We start from the raw sequence: 18,744 nt of genomic DNA, 5'->3' as shown, positions 1-18,744 counted from the left end.
CGCCGTGGAAAGGATTGAGTTTGCTCTTGAACTCGTAAAAAGAGCGGTGTACCGGTTTGGCTCTGATCCGTGGAAAGAGTCGGAAAAGTTCTTTATTCAAATTCCCAAGAGGCGCTTGGGGAGTGGAGTAGGTCGAGTTTGACCGAACCACTATAAAACTACGGTGTCATTTTCTCTAACTCTTTACTATTTAATTTCAAGATTATTATTATGATTTATTGCATGTTCTACTTGATTATTGTTTTGACTTGAATTATTTTGTTTTAGTAATTATCATCTTCTACTCATTTGTAAAAAGTTTTATCATTAGAAAAAAATTAATCAAGTTTAAACACTTTTATCGTTAAAACCCTATTCACCCCCCCTCTAGGGTTGCCATACCGATCCAACAGCCACTTGTAAAGGAACGGGGAGAAATTGAAATAACGAGCAAAAGAAATAAAAAAGGGGTGCAACACGAGGACTTCCCAAGTGGTCACCCAACTTAGTACTACTCTCGCCCAAGCACGCTTAACTGCGGAGTTCTGATGGGATCCGGTGCATTAGTGCTGGTATGATCGCACCCGACATGCCATGCGCACAAATTGCATTTACCGCATGCGGGGCGGCATGATCGAGGCGACGGTGGGTGCACGCACGTGCTCGGAACGGCCGGCGGGGCCCGCGCGGACACGTCGGGGAGAAGAAACGCGATGGGCGTGAGCGGGGGAGGTTGCCATTTGTAAAGGAACGGGGAGAAATTGAAATAACGAGCAAAAGAAATAAGAAATAAAAAAAATAAAAAAAGGGGTGCAACACGAGGACTTCCCAAGTGGTCACCCAACTTAGTACTACTCTCGCCCAAGCACGCTTAACTGCGGAGTTCTGATGGGATCCGGTGCATTAGTGCTGGTATGATCGCAACCGACATGCCATGCGCACAAATTGCATTTACCGCATGCGGGGCGGCATGATCGAGGCGACGGTGGGTGCACGCACGTGCTCGGAACGGCCGGCGGGGCCCGCGCGGACACGTCGGGGAGAAGAAACGCGATGGGCGTGAGCGGGGGAGGTTGCCATTTGTAAAGGAACGGGGAGAAATTGAAATAACGAGCAAAAGAAATAAGAAAGGGGTGCAACACGAGGACTTCCCAAGTGGTCACCCAACTTAGTACTACTCTCGCCCAAGCACGCTTAACTGCGGAGTTCTGATGGGATCCGGTGCATTAGTGCTGGTATGATCGCACCCGACATGCCATGCGCACAAATTGCATTTACCGCATGCGGGGCGGCATGATCGAGGCGACGGTGGGTGCACGCACGTGCCCGGAACGGCCGGCGGGGCCCGCGCGGACACGTCGGGGAGAAGAAACGCGATGGGCGTGAGCGGGGGAGGTTGCCATTTGTAAAGGAACGGGGAGAAATTGAAATAACGAGCAAAAGAAATAAAAAAGGGGTGCAACACGAGGACTTCCCAAGTGGTCACCCAACTTAGTACTACTCTCGCCCAAGCACGCTTAACTGCGGAGTTCTGATGGGATCCGGTGCATTAGTGCTGGTATGATCGCACCCGACATGCCATGCGCACAAATTGCATTTACCGCATGCGGGGCGGCATGATCGAGGCGACGGTGGGTGCACGCACGTGCTCGGAACGGCCGGCGGGGTCCGCGCGGACACGTCGGGGAGAAGAAACGCGATGGGCGTGAGCGGGGGAGGTTGCCATTTGTAAGGAACGGGGAGAAATTGAAATAACGAGCAAAAGAAATAAAAAAGGGGTGCAACACGAGGACTTCCCAAGTGGTCACCCAACTTAGTACTACTCTCGCCCAAGCACGCTTAACTGCGGAGTTCTGATGGGATCCGGTGCATTAGTGCTGGTATGATCGCACCCGACATGCCATGCGCACAAATTGCATTTACCGCATGCGGGGCGGCATGATCGAGGCGACGGTGGGTGCACGCACGTGCTCGGAACGGCCGGCGGGGCCCGCGCGGACACGTCGGGGAGAAGAAACGCGATGGGCGTGAGCGGGGGAGGTTGCCATTTGTAAGGAACGGGGAGAAATTGAAATAACGAGCAAAAGAAATAAAAAAGGGGTGCAACACGAGGACTTCCCAAGTGGTCACCCAACTTAGTACTACTCTCGCCCAGGCACGCTTAACTGCGGAGTTCTGATGGTATCCGGTGCATTAGTGCTGGTATGATCGCACCCGACATGCCATGCGCACAAATTGCATTTACCGCATGCGGGGCGGCATGATCGAGGCGACGGTGGGTGCACGCACGTGCTCGGAACGGCCGGCGGGGCCCGCGCGGACACGTCGGGGAGAAGAAACGCGATGGGCGTGAGCGGGGGAGGTTGCCATTTGTAAAGAAAGGGAGAAATTGAAATAACGAGCAAAAGAAATAAAAAAGGGGTGCCACACGAGGACTTCCCAAGTGGTCACCCAACTTAGTACTACTCTCGCCCAGGCACGCTTAACTGCGGAGTTCTGATGGTATCCGGTGCATTAGTGCTGGTATGATCACACCCGACATGCCATGCGCACAAATTGCATTTACCGCATGCGGGGCGGCATGATCGAGGCGACGGTGGGTGCACGCACGTGCTCGGAACGGCCGGCAGGGCCCGCGCGGACACGTCGGGGAGAAGAAACGCGATGAGCGGGGGAGGTTGCCATTTGTAAAGAAAGGGAGAAATTGAAATAACGAGCAAAAGAAATAAAAAAGGGGTGCCACACGAGGACTTCCCAAGTGGTCACCCAACTTAGTACTACTCTCGCCCAGGCACGCTTAACTGCGGAGTTCTGATGGTATCCGGTGCATTAGTGCTGGTATGATCACACCCGACATGCCATGCGCACAAATTGCATTTACCGCATGCGGGGCGGCATGATCGAGGCGACGGTGGGTGCACGCACGTGCTCGGAACGGCCGGCAGGGCCCGCGCGGACACGTCGGGGAGAAGAAACGCGATGAGCGGGGGAGGTTGCCATTTGTAAAGAAAGGGAGAAATTGAAATAACGAGCAAAAGAAATAAAAAAGGGGTGCCACACGAGGACTTCCCAAGTGGTCACCCAACTTAGTACTACTCTCGCCCAGGCACGCTTAACTGCGGAGTTCTGATGGTATCCGGTGCATTAGTGCTGGTATGATCACACCCGACATGCCATGCGCACAAATTGCATTTACCGCATGCGGGGCGGCATGATCGAGGCGACGGTGGGTGCACGCACGTGCTCGGAACGGCCGGCAGGGCCCGCGCGGACACGTCGGGGAGAAGAAACGCGATGAGCGGGGGAGGTTGCCATTTGTAAAGAAAGGGAGAAATTGAAATAACGAGCAAAAGAAATAAAAAAGGGGTGCCACACGAGGACTTCCCAAGTGGTCACCCAACTTAGTACTACTCTCGCCCAGGCACGCTTAACTGCGGAGTTCTGATGGTATCCGGTGCATTAGTGCTGGTATGATCACACCCGACATGCCATGCGCACAAATTGCATTTACCGCATGCGGGGCGGCATGATCGAGGCGACGGTGGGTGCACGCACGTGCTCGGAACGGCCGGCAGGGCCCGCGCGGACACGTCGGGGAGAAGAAACGCGATGAGCGGGGGAGGTTGCCATTTGTAAAGAAACGGGGAGAAATTGAAATAACGAGCAAAAGAAATAAAAAAGGGGTGCAACACGAGGACTTCCCAAGTGGTCACCCAACTTAGTACTACTCTCGCCCAGGCACGCTTAACTGCGGAGTTCTGATGGTATCCGGTGCATTAGTGCTGGTATGATCACACCCGACATGCCATGCGCACAAATTGCATTTACCGCATGCGGGGCGGCATGATCGAGGCGACGGTGGGTGCACGCACGTGCTCGGAACGGCCGGCAGGGCCCGCGCGGACACGTCGGGGAGAAGAAACGCGATGGGCGTGAGCGGGGGAGGTTGCCATTTGTAAAGGAACGGGGAGAAATTGAAATAACGAGCAAAAGAAATAAAAAAGGGGTGCAACACGAGGACTTCCCAAGTGGTCACCCAACTTAGTATTACTCTCGCCCAAGCACGCTTAACTGCGGAGTTCTGATGGGATCCGGTGCATTAGTGCTGGTATGATCGCACCCGACATGCCATGCGCACAAATTGCATTTACCGCATGCGGGGCGGCATGATCGAGGCGACGGTGGGTGCACGCACGTGCTCGGAACGGCCGGCGGGGCCCGCGCGGACACGTCGGGGAGAAGAAACGCGATGGGCGTGAGCGGGGGAGGTTGCCATTTGTAAAGGAACGGGGAGAAATTGAAATAACGAGCAAAAGAAATAAAAAAGGGGTGCAACACGAGGACTTCCCAAGTGGTCACCCAACTTAGTACTACTCTCGCCCAAGCACGCTTAACTGCGGAGTTCTGATGGGATCTGGTGCATTAGTGCTGGTATGATCGCACCCGACATGCCATGCGCACAAATTGCATTTACCGCATGCGGGGCGGCATGATCGAGGCGACGGTGGGTGCACGCACGTGCTCGGAACGGCCGGCGGGGCCCGCGCGCGGACACGTCGGGGAGAAGAAACGCGATGGGCGTGAGCGGGGGAGGTTGCCATTTGTAAAGAAAGGGAGAAATTGAAATAACGAGCAAAAGAAATAAAAAAGGGGTGCAACACGAGGACTTCCCAAGCGGTCACCCAACTTAGTACTACTCTCGCCCAAGCACGCTTAACTGCGGAGTTCTGATGGGATCCGGTGCATTAGTGCTGGTATGATCGCACCCGACATGCCATGCGCACAAATTGCATTTACCGCATGCGGGGCGGCATGATCGAGGCGACGGTGGGTGCACGCACGGGCTCGAAACGGCCGGCGAGGCCTGCGCGGACACGTCGGGGAGAAGAAACGCGATGGGCGTGAGCGGGGGAGGTTGCCATTTGTAAAGAAAGGAAGAAAGGAACGGGGAGAAATTGAAATAACGAGCAAAAGAAATAAAAAAGGGGTGCAACACGAGGACTTCCCAAGTGGTCACCCAACTTAGTACTACTCTCGCCCAAGCACGCTTAACTGCGGAGTTCTGATGGGATCCGGTGCATTAGTGCTGGTATGATCGCACCCGACATGCCATGCGCACAAATTGCATTTACCGCATGCGGAGCTGCATGATCGAGGCGACGGTGGGTGCACGCACGTGCTCGGAACGGCCGGCGGGGCCCGCGCGGACACGTCGGGGAGAAGAAATGCGAAGGGCGTGAGCGGGGGAGGTTGCCATTTGTGAAGAAAGGAAGAAAGGAACGGGGAGAAATTGAAATAACGAGCAAAAGAAATAAAAAAGGGGTGCAACACGAGGACCTCCCAAGTGGTCACCCAACTTAGTACTACTCTCGCCCAAGCACGCTTAACTGCGGAGTTCTGATGGGATCCGGTGCATTAGTGCTGGTATGATCGCACCCGACATGCCATGCGCACAAATTGCATTTTCCGCATTCGGGGCGGCATGATCGAGGCGACGGTGGGTGCACGCACGTGCTCGGAACGGCCGGCGGGGCCCGCGCCGGGGCGGCATGATCGAGGCGACGGTGGGTGCACGCACGTGCTCGGAACGGCCGGCGGGGCCCGCGCGGACACGTTGGGGAGAAGAAACGCGATGGGCGTGAGCGGGGGAGGTTGCCATTTGTAAAGAAAGGAAGAAAGGAACGGGGAGAAATTGAAATAACGAGCAAAAGAAATAAAAAAGGGGTGCAACACGAGGACCTCCCAAGTGGTCACCCAACTTAGTACTACTCTCGCCCAAGCACGCTTAACTGCGGAGTTCTGATGGGATCCGGTGCATTAGTGCTGGTATGATCGCACCCGACATGCCATGCGCACAAATTGCATTTAACGCATGCGGGGCGGCATGATCGAGGCGACAGTGAGTGCACGCACGTGCTCAAAACGGCCCTTGGGGCCCGCGCGGACACGTTGATGAGAAGAAACGCGATGCGTGTGAGCGGGGGAGGTTGCCATTTATAAAGAAAGGAAGAAAAGAACAGGGAGAAATTGAAATAACGAGCACAATAAATAAAAAAGGGGTGCAACACGAGAACTTCCCAAGTGGTCACCCAACTTAGGCACTTTTAGAACATCAATTATAGTTAATAACTAGCAAGTTCATAAGTATTAAAACTTAATGAGTTTGAATACTAACCTTTTGTAGTTCAAATTCATTTTTCCTCACGAACCGGTTTTGAACCACCACTAGTGTCTTCTCCACTTTCCTCCGGGCTTAGAACGGGATTGTGGAATCCGGTGAGTGACTTAACTTGGAAGGGATTTTGTATATATGAAGAGAGTGTTTGTGAAGGTTTTTCTCAAGATTTTTCACCAAGGAAGACCTTCAATGTACCATGATCACTCTATTTATAGAGTTATGTTTGCATGTTCATGCAAATTTGAGATCACCAAATTTTGACACTCAAAATTCCACTCAAATGTTTTGGATAATGTGGCAAGCATGCAAGTTTGAGTTCACCAAATTTTGACACTCAAAATTCCACTAAAATTTGTCGGGTTTATTTGGCAAGCATGCAAGTTTGGTTAAACCAAATTTTGACTCCTCAAAATTCCACTAACATGGATTTTTCAATTAAATGAAGTCAACATTTTGACTTTCTTCATTTTAATTCAACAATTAATTTGCAAATTAAAGTAATATTAAATGATTATTAAACTATTTAATTAATATTTAATATTAATTCTAATGCCAATCTCAATCCATTCCGACACATTTGATTAAGATATTTAAATCTTATTTAAATATCTTAGATTCTCTCTTTTTGTTTAATTCGTAAATAAAACAAAAATTCGGTTAAATATATCATATATATGTAGCGCATATTCCTTAATTTGAATTCGAACACTTTGAACTCACTCGTCACACTGTTCTATGGTTTAGTCCGATATGAGCTAGCAGAGGAACCTAATTGACCTATAGATCATGAGCTCCAACGATCCAAGATTAAGCGGTTAAACTCATTAACCTTGTTAACCAACATTCGTTAACTACTAGGACACTCCACTAGCCTAGTAGTTGCACTCCCCTCACTATAGATATATTTCTGTCCATTTGATAGAACCATGATTAGTAAGTCGATCCTTCACAGGTTGTTCGTAACTAGAGCTGGGTCAATTTACCGTTTTACCCTTGAAGTTACTTCTTGTTCCTTATGTCTCACTGATCCTCTAATGAACAATTTGGTTTGTGGTCCAACCAGTAAACCAAATCCCTCTCAGGCCAATGAGAGGGTGGGGTCCCTTGTTCAAGACCTGGAGTCAGTGCTTAAGGGAACTACCTCTCTTCTATCCCTAAAAGTGGGTAAGAGTGAATTCCATCTTGCACCCCACATCCCCAGCCATTCATCCGGTCTTACCCCTTAAATGGGAGGCCTATTGAGTCGACGAACTCGAGCCACTCTCACCCAAGCAAATCTAAGGATAATTCCAAATAAACAGGAGTTCATGGTTAGCTCAGGATTAAAATCGAGTTACCTAGGTCATCGAATGAAAAGAAAATCAGTCTCAACAGTAAACGACATTATAAAGTGAGAGTGGTTTTCTTCATGGTCCGATCTTATGTAATACTCATTGCATAGGACGCCCCCACTCACATGTCTCCACATGTACAATTTAGTGATCACATTGTTTATATCATATACAAAAGTGGGTTGCATCCATAGTGTCCCCAGAATAAGGTACTTAGTCTTATCCTTATACTATAAATCATTTTGACTATATACTTGAACTTGATATGTCTCTACATATAGTTCAAGTAAACATACTATAAGCCAGAGTGTTCTTAGTTTATTGGATTTAGATTAATGATCGTAAAGTTCACTTTATTCAATAACAATCTTTACTGAATAAACAACAATAATAACTTTATTGAAAATAGAATATGTTTTTTGTTTACAAACTATGAGTTTTGGGACATAAAACCCAACAAGTACTACTCTCGCCCAAGCACGCTTAACTGCGGTGTTATGATGGGATCCAGTGCATTAGTGCTGGTATGATCACACCCGACGTGCCATGCGCACAAATTGCATTGAACACATGCGGGGCGGCATGATCGAGGCAACGGTGGGTGCACGCACGTGCTCGGAATGGCCGGCGGGGCCCGTGCGGACATGTAGGGGAGAAGAAACGCAATGTGCGTGAGCGGGGGAGGTTGCCATTTGTAAAGAAAGGAAGAAAAGAACGGAGAGAAATTGAAATAATGAGCAAAAGAAATAAAAAAGGGGTGTAGCACGAGGACTTCCCAAGTGGTCACCTAACTTAGTACTACTCTCGCCCAAGCACACTTTACTGCAAAGTTCTGATGGGATTCCTTGCATTAGTGCTGGTATGATCGCACCCGATATTCCTTGCACACAAATTGCATTTAACGCATGCGGGGCAGCATGATTGAGGTGATAGTGGGCACACGTGCTTGGAACGGGCGGCGGGCGTGATCGCGGCAACGGTGGGTGCACGCATGTGCTTGGAACGGCCGGTAGGGCTCGTGCGAACACGTCGAGGAGAAGGAATGCGAAGGGTAAGCGGTGTAACGGAACAATTGAGTTTACTTTTAACTAATAAACAAAGCAATGTAACGATTTAATCATAAGCCGTGGAAATGATTGAGTTTGTTATTGAACTCGTAAAAAGAGCATTGTAGTGGTTTTTCTTTGATCCGTGGAAAGGGCTGAGAAGTTTTTTATTCAAATTCTCATTAGGCATTTGGAGGGTGAATTTTGTCTAACCCATTTTAAAAACGATAGGGTTATATTCTCTAACCCTTCCCTATTTAATTATAATATTTTAAATTTTTCATAATTTTCATTATTTTTTAATATATACTTGTTGTTAGGCTAATTGTGACTTTTAATTGATCTCTAAATAGTTTGATAATTTGAAAATTTAAGCATACTTAAATAAAAATCGACATGAAATAAAAATCAGCTACATAAGTAATAGAAAATATGCATGTGATTAAACATGTCTACGTTTATAACTTTTTGTAACATAAAATTTTAGGAAAAAATACTTAGAAAATTTACAACAAAACATGTGCGAGATTACAAGACATAGAAAAACACGAGAAAAGAAATAAACATGATGACTTGGAAATAATACAAGTCTGTTCGAATTCACCAATGCCCCTGTATATTTATGAAGTTGATGAATCGAGTATTCAAAGAGTGTCTAGACACGTTTGTTATCGTATTCATAGATGACATTCTAGTGTATTAAAAAATGGATTAGGAACACAAGTTAGATCTTTGAAAAGTCCTGACTATTTCGAGGGAGAATTGATTATATGTCAAGTTCTTTAAGTGTGAACTATGGCTACAACAAGTCTCATTTATACGACATGTGGTGTCAAAGGATAGGGTTTTAGTGGACCTCACAATGGTTGAAGCAGTCACCAAGTGGATTTGCCTGACTGTTAGGATTGCACAACAACGCACATATTCGATCTAAATGAACACAAAGAATATGATAGGGAAAATGCAAGGAGAACTCTTGCTAAAGGATTTATATTGATGACTTCTAGAAAAATACCGAAATATATATAATTTTTTACTATACATAGCTATTTACTATTTATGACCATTTACTTTATATTTCATTTACTTTTACTATTATAAATGTTGAATAAGCTATAAATAAATATCAGGCTCCATAACCTAACAATTCTCCCATGATCCAGTCAACCAAGAATTTCATTCTCAAATGATCATGAGCATCTTCACTACACTATACCAATTGAGATTTTGCACAACCTCAATATTCCAACATCAACACATTTTGTCAACATGTTTGCTAGATTCTTTGCACCCTCTATCTTCTCAAAACACATCACCATCTTTCACTAACCTGCAAGTGAAATGGTATCGTCTTGCGCGTTTTATATTTAAATGATAGTGGGTTCCTCACTAACTGTATGACACTTTAATTATCTGTAACGGAACCGAAAAAAAATGATGGTCGTCGGCAGAGCCGAAAACTCCGGCGACGCTCACACACGACCCACAAAGGGCGGCCGAGGGCTGGAATGCCACAAATCGCGTCCCCGACCTTCAGCCACCCTGAAAGAACCTGCAAAGAAACGAAAACGGTGAGGAAAAAGGAGAGAGAACAGAAAACTGACGAAACTCCGGTGAAGCCGAACCGTACGAATCGACGTCGAAAACCCTCATTTCACACCACAAAAGTAATCCCAGAACCCTTTACACACATCAGGAGTAGGTTTTAGACGAATCCCGTACGCTAAACAACGTCGGCAAGGAAGACGGAACGGCGGACTTCCGAGCTTCTCCAGATCCAGGAGTGCGAGACCCTTACCAATGAAATTTGTACCAAAAATGGGGTTAGGGTGAAGGATAAGCTCGGGAACGGCGGAAAAAAGAGGGAAAAAGGGCGTCGAGACGACGTTGTCGAGGAGAGAGAGAGATCACCGAAAAATCGCACAGGCAATCAGGCGAAGAGGACGAAGTCCGACCTGAGATCCGGATCTGGAAACCCAAACTGAACCTCGTCCCTTCAGTCAGCCCAGAACCCACATTACCCGCAGCCCAAACACCCGGTCTTCACCCGCGAGCCGACCCATCACCGCGCGGCCCATCACCCGCGAGCGACCCGTTAACCCGCGCCTCGACCCAAGACGCCTGCACACGCGTCGCTCTCTGATTGTGCCACGTGTCACATCTGCAGCACGGCTCCTCTTGGCTCAGGCGGCTTCATCGGCTCGGCGGCAGCTCCTCGGCTCCGACAACTTATTTGGCTCAGGAAACCTATTTCCAGCACGTTTGACACCGTTCTAACCCTCCCGGACCTGGTTTCGGCCCTATTTAAGGTAAAAGGGAACATTTTAAGGTCGTATTTCACAAATTCCAGTTGGGAATTTATTGTTATTTGTGGAATACTAACGGAAGTGACTCATGAACCAATAGGAACCAACCACCAACAGAAGTGTAGAACGCCCACGAGGAGCTAGGAGCTTACGTTATATTCTAGGGAGTACTTCGGCTAAGGCTTACCAAGTAAGTGGCTCACCCGTTGTAGGTTACACATTAATTGCTGTATGTTGGCATGTGCCCGTGGTTATGCACGTGCCATTAAATTGTATGCTAGCTTAATGTGCTTAAGTACGAAATCATGTGAACGTGAATGTATGTTATTTATGCTGCTTAGTGGATGTGATATGAATGCATGTGGCGATGTGTGACCCGTGTACGATTATGGCTTGTTGTATGAGTATGGGAATGTAATTGAATGAATTGTATGACATGAAATACGGTAAATTGCATGATACATAACCCCGCTAGGAATATGTATGATATGTAACGAAATGAGAATGAGAATGACATGTAAGCATGAAAACATGACACGGGGTTATGCTCATTAAATGATGACTGTAGGACTAGTGGGACCTCATGCATATTGTGTGTTCATGCATTTGGGGGGATACTCCTATCCCATCACAAGGGTACGGACGCGTACATCCAAATGGCAGAACAACGATCGTTATGCCCTGCATAGCGCTGCCGTGACGATTTTAGTTTTAACGGGTCCTGGTGGGCCCCCAGAGCATGCCCACCGGCTAGGGACAGTGGCCCAGCGGTGTGCGAACTAGCTGGTGAGCCCATACGTATGGGCTGCATGTAAAGTATATGGTACACGTCTACGATTACCTGTTAGGATTACACCGCTGGGCCACCGTAGGGATAGTGGCCCAACGGTATGCGAACTAGCTGGTGAGCCCATACTCGCACGTATGGGCTGCGTGTAGAGTATATAACACACGTTCACAATTACCTGTTAGGATTACACCGTAGGGAAAACAAAACGAAACGAAACGATAGGTCCCATCATTTCATTGCATGTGTTTGTCGCATAACCCCGATAGGGGGTCACTTACTGAGTATTCTAGAAATACTCAAGCCTCGTGCTACTTTACTTTTGCAGATAAGGGCAAGGCACCCATGTGACAACGACGACGGCATCAGACACCTCAGGATCGTGGCACATGCATAGGGTAGTTGGTTGTTTTTTTTTTCATTTCTAGTATAGGTTAGAATAGGATGAAATGTATTCACATAATAAACCTTAGGGTAGAGTAAACTATTCATCTTGATTTTGTTGCTTTTCCTTTCTTTCAATAATGTTTCCCTTTTTCCCTTGTAATCTGTTTTGAGGTAATAAAGAGGCGAGTGCGAATAGCATTTATGAATAGGGTCCATTAAATGTATATTCGGCATTTCAAAGTATAGTAATGACCTTAGATTAAATAGGTAAAATATTAGGGTCGTTACATTATCTCTATAAAGAATCTTTTCGTGCTAATTCTTGCCCAGTTCTTCCAAGTAATCAGTAATCCATATCGTCTTCTTTTCAGCTTCACTTATTGTCACATACTCAGCCTCAGTACAACACATTTTTGAAGCCCAGACATCCCATCATCCATGACTTGCTCCCACTTGGTTGTATCCTCCAATTGTAGGGCCTCATCAAAGGGCTCTGGTTCCCTTTCATCAGCAACAGATAGTGTAATGAAGATACATACATATCTGGTACTCTGATAGTACTGGATGAACTTCTCAACATCGGTTTAGGTGTCACTTGCTCTACTGCTAGTTCTTCTGCAACAGTCTTAGGAGTTTCTTGAGTATCTACTACAACATCACTAGGTGATTTTTTAGCAACTCAACCTCAACTTCCACTTGCTTCGTTGTCGTGGAACCTTGTTCCATATCTGGTTCCTCAGTAGTAGATAGTAGTAGTCTCAGAAGTTTCATGAGTATCTACTACAGCATCACTAGGTGAGTTTCCCTGCAACTAAAGCTTAACTCCCACTTGCTTCGTGGTATTGAAACCTTGCTCCACATCTGGATCCTCAGGAGTAGTCTCAAGAGTTTCATGAGTATCTGCTACAACAAACTAGATGAATTTCTCTACAACTCAAGCTCAACTTCCACTTGCTTCGTTGCCTTGGAACCTTGCTCCACATTTGGTTCCTCAGGAGTAGTCTTAGGAATTTCATGAGTATATGCTACAACATCACTAGGTAAGTTTTCCTGCAACTCAAGCTCAACTCCCACTTGCTTAGTGGTTTTGGAACCTTGCTCCACATCTGTATGGACCATTTTCAACCGCACTTTCTTCAATTCTCTGGCAGTCCTTGTGAAGCTAACTCGTTTCTGCTTGCTCATAACGCAGTTCTCACAACGACCCACATCAACAGATTTCAGGCCTTCTAAAACTCTTTTCATGGCCAACATCTTCATTCCTTTCAGGCTCATATGTCCAAGTCTATTGTGTCATAGACTTGAAGCACTCTCAACAACAACAACTAAGTTCATACACCCTGCAGTGATGTATAAGATTCTAGATTTTGTGTCACATGCTACCACCACAGCACCCTTCATAATCTTCCACGAACTCTTCCCTAAATCTGTTGCATAACCTGTGCTGTCCAACTGACCAATAGAGATCAGGTTCTTCCTGAGACCAGAAATATATTTGACATCCTTTAATGTCCACTGATTTTCTATTGGAGTTCTTATGTAGACATCCCCCTTTTCTTTAATCTCCAAATCTTTGTTGTCGGCAAGAAACACCTTCTCGAAATTTCCAGACTTCAAATCTAGAACAACTCTTTATTTTGAGACGAATGAAAAGATGCACCTGAATCCAAAATCCAGGATTCAATCGAACTGTCCATTAGAGCATCTCCAATGTCTTCTGCTGAATTTATAGAATCATCATCATCTCCAGATTTGTGATTCTGCTTCCTCTTTGGTCTTGTACAATCTGTCTGAAAGTGACATTTTTCTCCACAATTCCAACACGTTACATTTGGTGTATTTGGAGACTTTTCTCAGTTGTTTGATTTTGATCGCCCTTTGTTTGGACCCTTTGGTTTACTTCTTCCCCATTGGTCAACACTGAGAGCACTACTAGATGAATTTTCAATTTCTCGTTTGTGAATACTTTCGCTAATAACTACAACAGTATCCCACGACTCGGGTAAAGATGACATCAAAATCAATGCTTTAATTTCATCCTCGAAATTAATTTCCACCGAACTTAGTTGACTTACGATCATATTGAATTCATTTATATGATCAACAACAGATCCACCTTCAGACATCTGTAGATTGAACAATCTTCGCATTAAATACACTTTGTTCATAGCCGACGGTTTTTTCATACATATTCGACAGCGCCTTCAACAGATTTGACGTTATCTTCTCCTTAATGATGTTGAACGCCACGTTTCTTGATAGCGTCAACCAGATCAGCCCTAAGGTGTGTTGATCCTTGAGCTTCCGTTGCTCCGTGATCTTTGTATCCGGCTTCACCCCCAATAGGGGTTCATGAGGATCTTTCTGGTACAGATAATCTTCAATCTGCATCTTCTTGAAACCGAAATCGGATCCATCGAACTGATCAATTCCAATCTTTGAACTTTTCATCTTCACAGATCGTGGTAAATTTCGCCTAGCTTTGATACCAGTTGTTAGGATCGCACAACAACGCACACACTCGATCTAGATGAACACAAATAACAGGATAGAGAAAATGCAAGGAGAACTCTGGCTAAAGAATTTATATTGATGACTTCAAGTATGTACAGAGAGAATACAGAAAGTACATTTTCAAAGCTCTACTCGGGGATATATATATGGTTTAGCTTACTATGTATAGTTTTACCCCTAGCTATTACTGTTTATGACAATTTACTTTATATGTCATTTACCAAATATAGCTTTACTATGTATAACTGTTGACTAAGCTATAAATAAGCATCAGACTCCATAACCTAACAATGACTACAGTTACCAAAGTACGTAATTTCTTGGGATTAGCAATATACTATCAACGCTTCATGCTAGACTTTGCTAAGATAGCGTCACCGCTCACACAGTTGACCAAGAGGGGTATCTCGTTTGTGTGGACTAAGGCTTGCGAAGCGAGTTTTCAAGATTTGAAGTACACGTTAGTGCCGACCAAGTTCTAGGAGACTTTCTTTCAAGAGGCTTTCACAAATATTGACCTAAAGATTTTTGGAGGAACTCTTGCACGGTTGGAATACACTCAGGAAGCTTGCAACCCATGATTTCTACAAAGGTAAAGATTTAATCTTATATTAAATGTTTTGTTTTAATTCTTAATAAAATCAAATCGGTTCTCTTACTTCCGCTATAAGGAGAAAGAGAGTAACCCTTGTGATCTTAAAATACCTAAAGTCATTTTCAGGTACCTAAGCTCAACCATCTTAGAATATCTAAGGTCACCTCAAAGAAATTAAAATTCAATCATCTTTGGGAATGACCCTCTACTCATTCGTATTGATATAGAAAGTTGAATCTAAGGACCATCAGAAGCACCTAGATATACAAACCCCTTGTTCACAAAAGTTAAAAGCCCCAAATCAATTTGATTTCACCCAAAAGAAAGTAAGACTTGAATTACCTTATTGATAAGAATTGAATTACCTTATTAATAAGATATCTCAAGGCAAGAGCATTTATTTGAAATTCAAATCACCCTACAAGAAAGATTGATCAGGTCAAGCTTGAATGATTATAACACGTAATCTAAACTATATAGAATTGCAAAAAACCTTAGTTATTGACTAAAAGAAAACATAAATACTCTTTTTACTATATTATTTTCCATGTCTCCTTTACAAAGACAACATGCATGGCTTTATATAGCATAAAAAATGAAATCTTTAACTCTACCAGAGGCATTTCAAGAGTGGTAACTTCTATACTTTATAGTCATAATTAGCGTAAACGTAACCTAAGAGTAAATAAAAGATCTTAAAATATATTAATAAAATATAATAATTATAAATTATTATCTACCCAAAATTTGTAATCATTCAAGAATCCTTCCTCGAAATTCATATTGCATGATTGAAATGTTTTGGTTTATATCACGTATCATGATAAGTATGAATGATTGCACCCGTTAGATTCCCTATTAAGCAATCATGCCTCCTTCATAGTAACTCAAATGTACTATCAAATAGGGAGTCTAGCCCAGTATATGCTAGGCAAATCCTCCTCGTTAGTTAGGACAAGCTCAAATTAGGATCTTAGTTAGCGAAACCCTTATCGTCCTCTTGTAGTAATAAGTCAACCAAATCACCGACACTAATCATGGATCATAATTAGGGTATAATAATCTACCGAACTAAATTGTCTAATATACTCATCATATTTATAAATTTATATCGAATGGATTTCATCATGTCCTGATAGGTTTAATCCTCGTATCAAACTTCTAAATCTTAAAGGATTATAAAGACAGTACCATGCCCAACCATGGGCCAATAAAGGAAGGAAAATCATATCCCCAAGTCTTCTTTATATAAACCGGCTCCACCGACCCAGAAAACTTTAAGATCATCCTAAATTTAGAGTTGAATTCATCGAGATTTTCTATATGATAATCTTCCGTTCCTATATCCATCCATCCACTTGTAAATTCAAATTATAAAGTATTTAAAGTAAGAATTAATTATTTTTATTGAATAGAGACATGATTTTATTAAGGAATATATCCGAGAAACACGTAATTTTATTAGAAAATATCATAATATAACAATTATATTCAAAATATGAATAGTCCTTGTCAAAATTCAAACTCGTATCCCTTGACCAGTAAGAGTCCATCTCACACTTCGGCCCAGCCCACTTCCCGACTCTCCTCTCCACTTTTATTTACAAACGAAAAATAAAAAAATAAAAAATACAAAGGGGAGAGAGAGAGAGAGAGAGAGATTAAACCCTAGCTCCTCCCTCTTCAACCTCCACCATTCCGCTTGGTTGAAGCCCTAGCAGAGAGCATACCATGGTCCACGTCTCTTTCTACAGGAACTGTGAGTATGCTCAACTTACCATCTATTATTTCCTTTCAATTTCTTCTCTTAATTGCTTCATTTCAATCTGGGAACCTACGGTTTCATCACATTAAATTGCACAATCTCAGATTTTCTAGGGTTAGATTCTTGTAGCTCAATACATTTTTACGACTGTTTTAAGCGGGAACTGGATGCCATTGTAAGTTTCACTTTCTGGACTCGACCTTCTAGGGTGTTATAAAATCAACGACGATATTGGGTGTAAATGATACAGAAAATGTTTGAAAAACAATAATGCTTGGGTGATGTTTGCTTCTTCATGCTTTTATATAGACCCAGGATCATTGAATTGTGGATTTATCATTATGTAGATGGGAAGACCTTCAAAAAACCTCGGCGCCCTTATGAGAAGGAGCGTCTGGATGCAGAGCTCAAACTTGTAGGTGAATATGGGCTTCGTTGTAAAAGAGAGCTATGGCGTGTTCAATATGCATTGAGCCGAATCCGAAATAATGCCAGGATGCTTTTGACGCTTGATGAAAAGAATCCACGAAGAATTTTTGAGGGAGAGGCCCTGCTTAGGAGGATGAACAGGTATGGTCTTTTGGATGAAAGTCAAAACAAGCTCGATTATGTCTTGGCACTTACTGTTGAGAATTTCCTTGAGCGTCGTCTCCAAACCCTTGTGTTCAAGTCTGGAATGGCAAAATCTATCCACCACGCTAGAGTGCTCATCAGGCAGAAGCATATAAGGTAGGGTGCCTCACTATCCATCTTTTTCCCAGAATGAAATAGAGTTCATCGTTCTAGTTCATGATGATGCTCAATACATAGCACATTTTTCTTCTTTGCCTTGATAGGGTAGGGAGGCAGGTAGTTAACATCCCCTCTTTCATGGTGAGGGTTGATTCCCAAAAGCACATAGATTTCTCTCTCACAAGTCCATTTGGAGGCGGACGTCCTGGAAGGGTGAAGAGAAAGAACCAGAAGGCGGCTGCGAAAAAGGCTGCTGGCGGAGATGGAGATGAAGAAGAAGAGGATTGAGCTGTGGGCTTAGTTAAAAGTAGTGTTTTACCTCAATTTTGTGTTGTCTGTGTTTTATTACGTCTTTTGAGCTTGTGTTTGGACTTCTACTTTGAGCTGTGACCGCCTTTTGAATCTACCCTGTATTTGTTATTGGCTCAATTGAAGGTCTCACCTGCCCTGGTTCTGTGTTCGAGTCATAGAAAATCTCGTGGGATGTAGGAGAACTCTTAAGTTGTTGGACTACATTGAGAAGACATGCAAGTTACGGTTCCTACAAAAGTAGAGTTTTTGCTTTCCTATTACTTATTTTCTTTTAATATTTTGGTTTCAACTAAGTCAATAAACATTACTGTTTGTCCTAAGCTTCCTAAGCTGTTCTCAGTGCTTATATTACGAAGATAAAGAGTTCTTCATTCCCTTTAATTCCTACTTCTCGCACTCCCTTTGTAGAGTTTTCCGAAGCCATCCTTTGATTTTTATGTCTTAGGTACAAGTCAATGAAGTTGATAATATTTATCTAAGTTCGAGGTACAAATCAGTGAAATTGATAAAATTGAAAATCTAAGAACGATATTGATACAAGTTGACACATTTTTGTATAACCCAACCCGACCCGAGATGGAGGAGGATAAGAAAGGTTGTAAAATCCACATTCACATGTAGGGCTGAATAAGACGGTGGATATTATTATTATTATTTATAATAAAACAATCATGTGCTTCACATTCAAATACAGGGAAGCAAATTGAAGTTCATATCCCTTGAAAGGGTAATTAATTGATCATTATTCCCTCCCAAAAGCAAAAAAAAAAAAAAAAAAAAAAAAAAAAAAAAAAAAAAAAAAAAAAAAAAAA

At 44.0% G+C, this 18,744-nt stretch overlaps 1 protein-coding gene, 17 non-coding genes and 1 pseudogene across 18 annotated transcripts; 1 reads left to right on the top strand and 18 right to left on the bottom strand.

The window, feature by feature from the left end:
- Window positions 1-446: 446 nt before the first annotated feature.
- Window positions 447-565, bottom strand: LOC111458976. Its single transcript, XR_002713234.1, has one exon. It is a non-coding gene; the product is annotated as a 5S ribosomal RNA (ribosomal RNA).
- Window positions 566-786: 221 nt separating this feature from the next.
- On the bottom strand, window positions 787-905 carry LOC111458946. The gene has a single exon (XR_002713208.1). It is a non-coding gene; the product is annotated as a 5S ribosomal RNA (ribosomal RNA).
- Window positions 906-1,109: 204 nt separating this feature from the next.
- Window positions 1,110-1,228, bottom strand: LOC111458975. Its single transcript, XR_002713233.1, has one exon. It is a non-coding gene; the product is annotated as a 5S ribosomal RNA (ribosomal RNA).
- A 204-nt stretch (window positions 1,229-1,432) lies between these two features.
- Window positions 1,433-1,551, bottom strand: LOC111458964. The gene has a single exon (XR_002713223.1). It is a non-coding gene; the product is annotated as a 5S ribosomal RNA (ribosomal RNA).
- A 203-nt stretch (window positions 1,552-1,754) lies between these two features.
- LOC111458954 lies at window positions 1,755-1,873 on the bottom strand. The gene has a single exon (XR_002713215.1). It is a non-coding gene; the product is annotated as a 5S ribosomal RNA (ribosomal RNA).
- A 203-nt stretch (window positions 1,874-2,076) lies between these two features.
- Window positions 2,077-2,195, bottom strand: LOC111458949. Its single transcript, XR_002713211.1, has one exon. It is a non-coding gene; the product is annotated as a 5S ribosomal RNA (ribosomal RNA).
- A 202-nt stretch (window positions 2,196-2,397) lies between these two features.
- On the bottom strand, window positions 2,398-2,516 carry LOC111458956. Its single transcript, XR_002713217.1, has one exon. It is a non-coding gene; the product is annotated as a 5S ribosomal RNA (ribosomal RNA).
- Window positions 2,517-2,712: 196 nt separating this feature from the next.
- Window positions 2,713-2,831, bottom strand: LOC111458955. Its single transcript, XR_002713216.1, has one exon. It is a non-coding gene; the product is annotated as a 5S ribosomal RNA (ribosomal RNA).
- Window positions 2,832-3,027: 196 nt separating this feature from the next.
- LOC111458953 lies at window positions 3,028-3,146 on the bottom strand. Its single transcript, XR_002713214.1, has one exon. It is a non-coding gene; the product is annotated as a 5S ribosomal RNA (ribosomal RNA).
- A 196-nt stretch (window positions 3,147-3,342) lies between these two features.
- Window positions 3,343-3,461, bottom strand: LOC111458952. The gene has a single exon (XR_002713213.1). It is a non-coding gene; the product is annotated as a 5S ribosomal RNA (ribosomal RNA).
- Window positions 3,462-3,659: 198 nt separating this feature from the next.
- Window positions 3,660-3,778, bottom strand: LOC111458950. The gene has a single exon (XR_002713212.1). It is a non-coding gene; the product is annotated as a 5S ribosomal RNA (ribosomal RNA).
- A 204-nt stretch (window positions 3,779-3,982) lies between these two features.
- LOC111458948 lies at window positions 3,983-4,101 on the bottom strand. The gene has a single exon (XR_002713210.1). It is a non-coding gene; the product is annotated as a 5S ribosomal RNA (ribosomal RNA).
- Window positions 4,102-4,305: 204 nt separating this feature from the next.
- On the bottom strand, window positions 4,306-4,424 carry LOC111458947. Its single transcript, XR_002713209.1, has one exon. It is a non-coding gene; the product is annotated as a 5S ribosomal RNA (ribosomal RNA).
- Window positions 4,425-4,628: 204 nt separating this feature from the next.
- LOC111458943 lies at window positions 4,629-4,747 on the bottom strand. Its single transcript, XR_002713205.1, has one exon. It is a non-coding gene; the product is annotated as a 5S ribosomal RNA (ribosomal RNA).
- A 216-nt stretch (window positions 4,748-4,963) lies between these two features.
- LOC111458942 lies at window positions 4,964-5,082 on the bottom strand. Its single transcript, XR_002713204.1, has one exon. It is a non-coding gene; the product is annotated as a 5S ribosomal RNA (ribosomal RNA).
- A 216-nt stretch (window positions 5,083-5,298) lies between these two features.
- LOC111458945 lies at window positions 5,299-5,417 on the bottom strand. The gene has a single exon (XR_002713207.1). It is a non-coding gene; the product is annotated as a 5S ribosomal RNA (ribosomal RNA).
- A 283-nt stretch (window positions 5,418-5,700) lies between these two features.
- LOC111458944 lies at window positions 5,701-5,819 on the bottom strand. The gene has a single exon (XR_002713206.1). It is a non-coding gene; the product is annotated as a 5S ribosomal RNA (ribosomal RNA).
- A 2,423-nt stretch (window positions 5,820-8,242) lies between these two features.
- LOC111458957 lies at window positions 8,243-8,361 on the bottom strand (annotated as a pseudogene).
- An 8,402-nt stretch (window positions 8,362-16,763) lies between these two features.
- LOC111458873 (40S ribosomal protein S9-2-like) lies at window positions 16,764-18,192 on the top strand. The gene is made up of 3 exons (XM_023101724.1): window positions 16,764-16,882; window positions 17,236-17,617; window positions 17,725-18,192. Exons 1-3 carry the CDS (start codon window positions 16,855-16,857, stop codon window positions 17,906-17,908), a joined length of 594 nt encoding a protein of 197 aa, XP_022957492.1. The 5' UTR covers window positions 16,764-16,854; the 3' UTR covers window positions 17,909-18,192.
- The last annotated feature ends 552 nt before the right edge of the window (window positions 18,193-18,744 follow it).

This window comes from Cucurbita moschata, unplaced genomic scaffold, assembly GCF_002738365.1.
Source record: "Cucurbita moschata cultivar Rifu unplaced genomic scaffold, Cmos_1.0 Cmo_Scf00021, whole genome shotgun sequence".
Classification (NCBI taxonomy): domain Eukaryota; kingdom Viridiplantae; phylum Streptophyta; class Magnoliopsida; order Cucurbitales; family Cucurbitaceae; genus Cucurbita; species Cucurbita moschata.
This window is presented reverse-complemented; position numbering and strand designations above follow the sequence as displayed.

Excerpts from the sequence above, each read along its gene's own strand:
- LOC111458873 (XM_023101724.1), top strand. The coding sequence starts at position 16,855 with ATGGTCCACGTCTCTTTCTACAGGAACT. Across the intron at positions 16,883-17,235 it reads CGTCTCTTTCTACAGGAACT|ATGGGAAGACCTTCAAAAAA; the intron begins GTGAGTATGCTC and ends ATCATTATGTAG. Across the intron at positions 17,618-17,724 it reads ATCAGGCAGAAGCATATAAG|GGTAGGGAGGCAGGTAGTTA; the intron begins GTAGGGTGCCTC and ends TTGCCTTGATAG.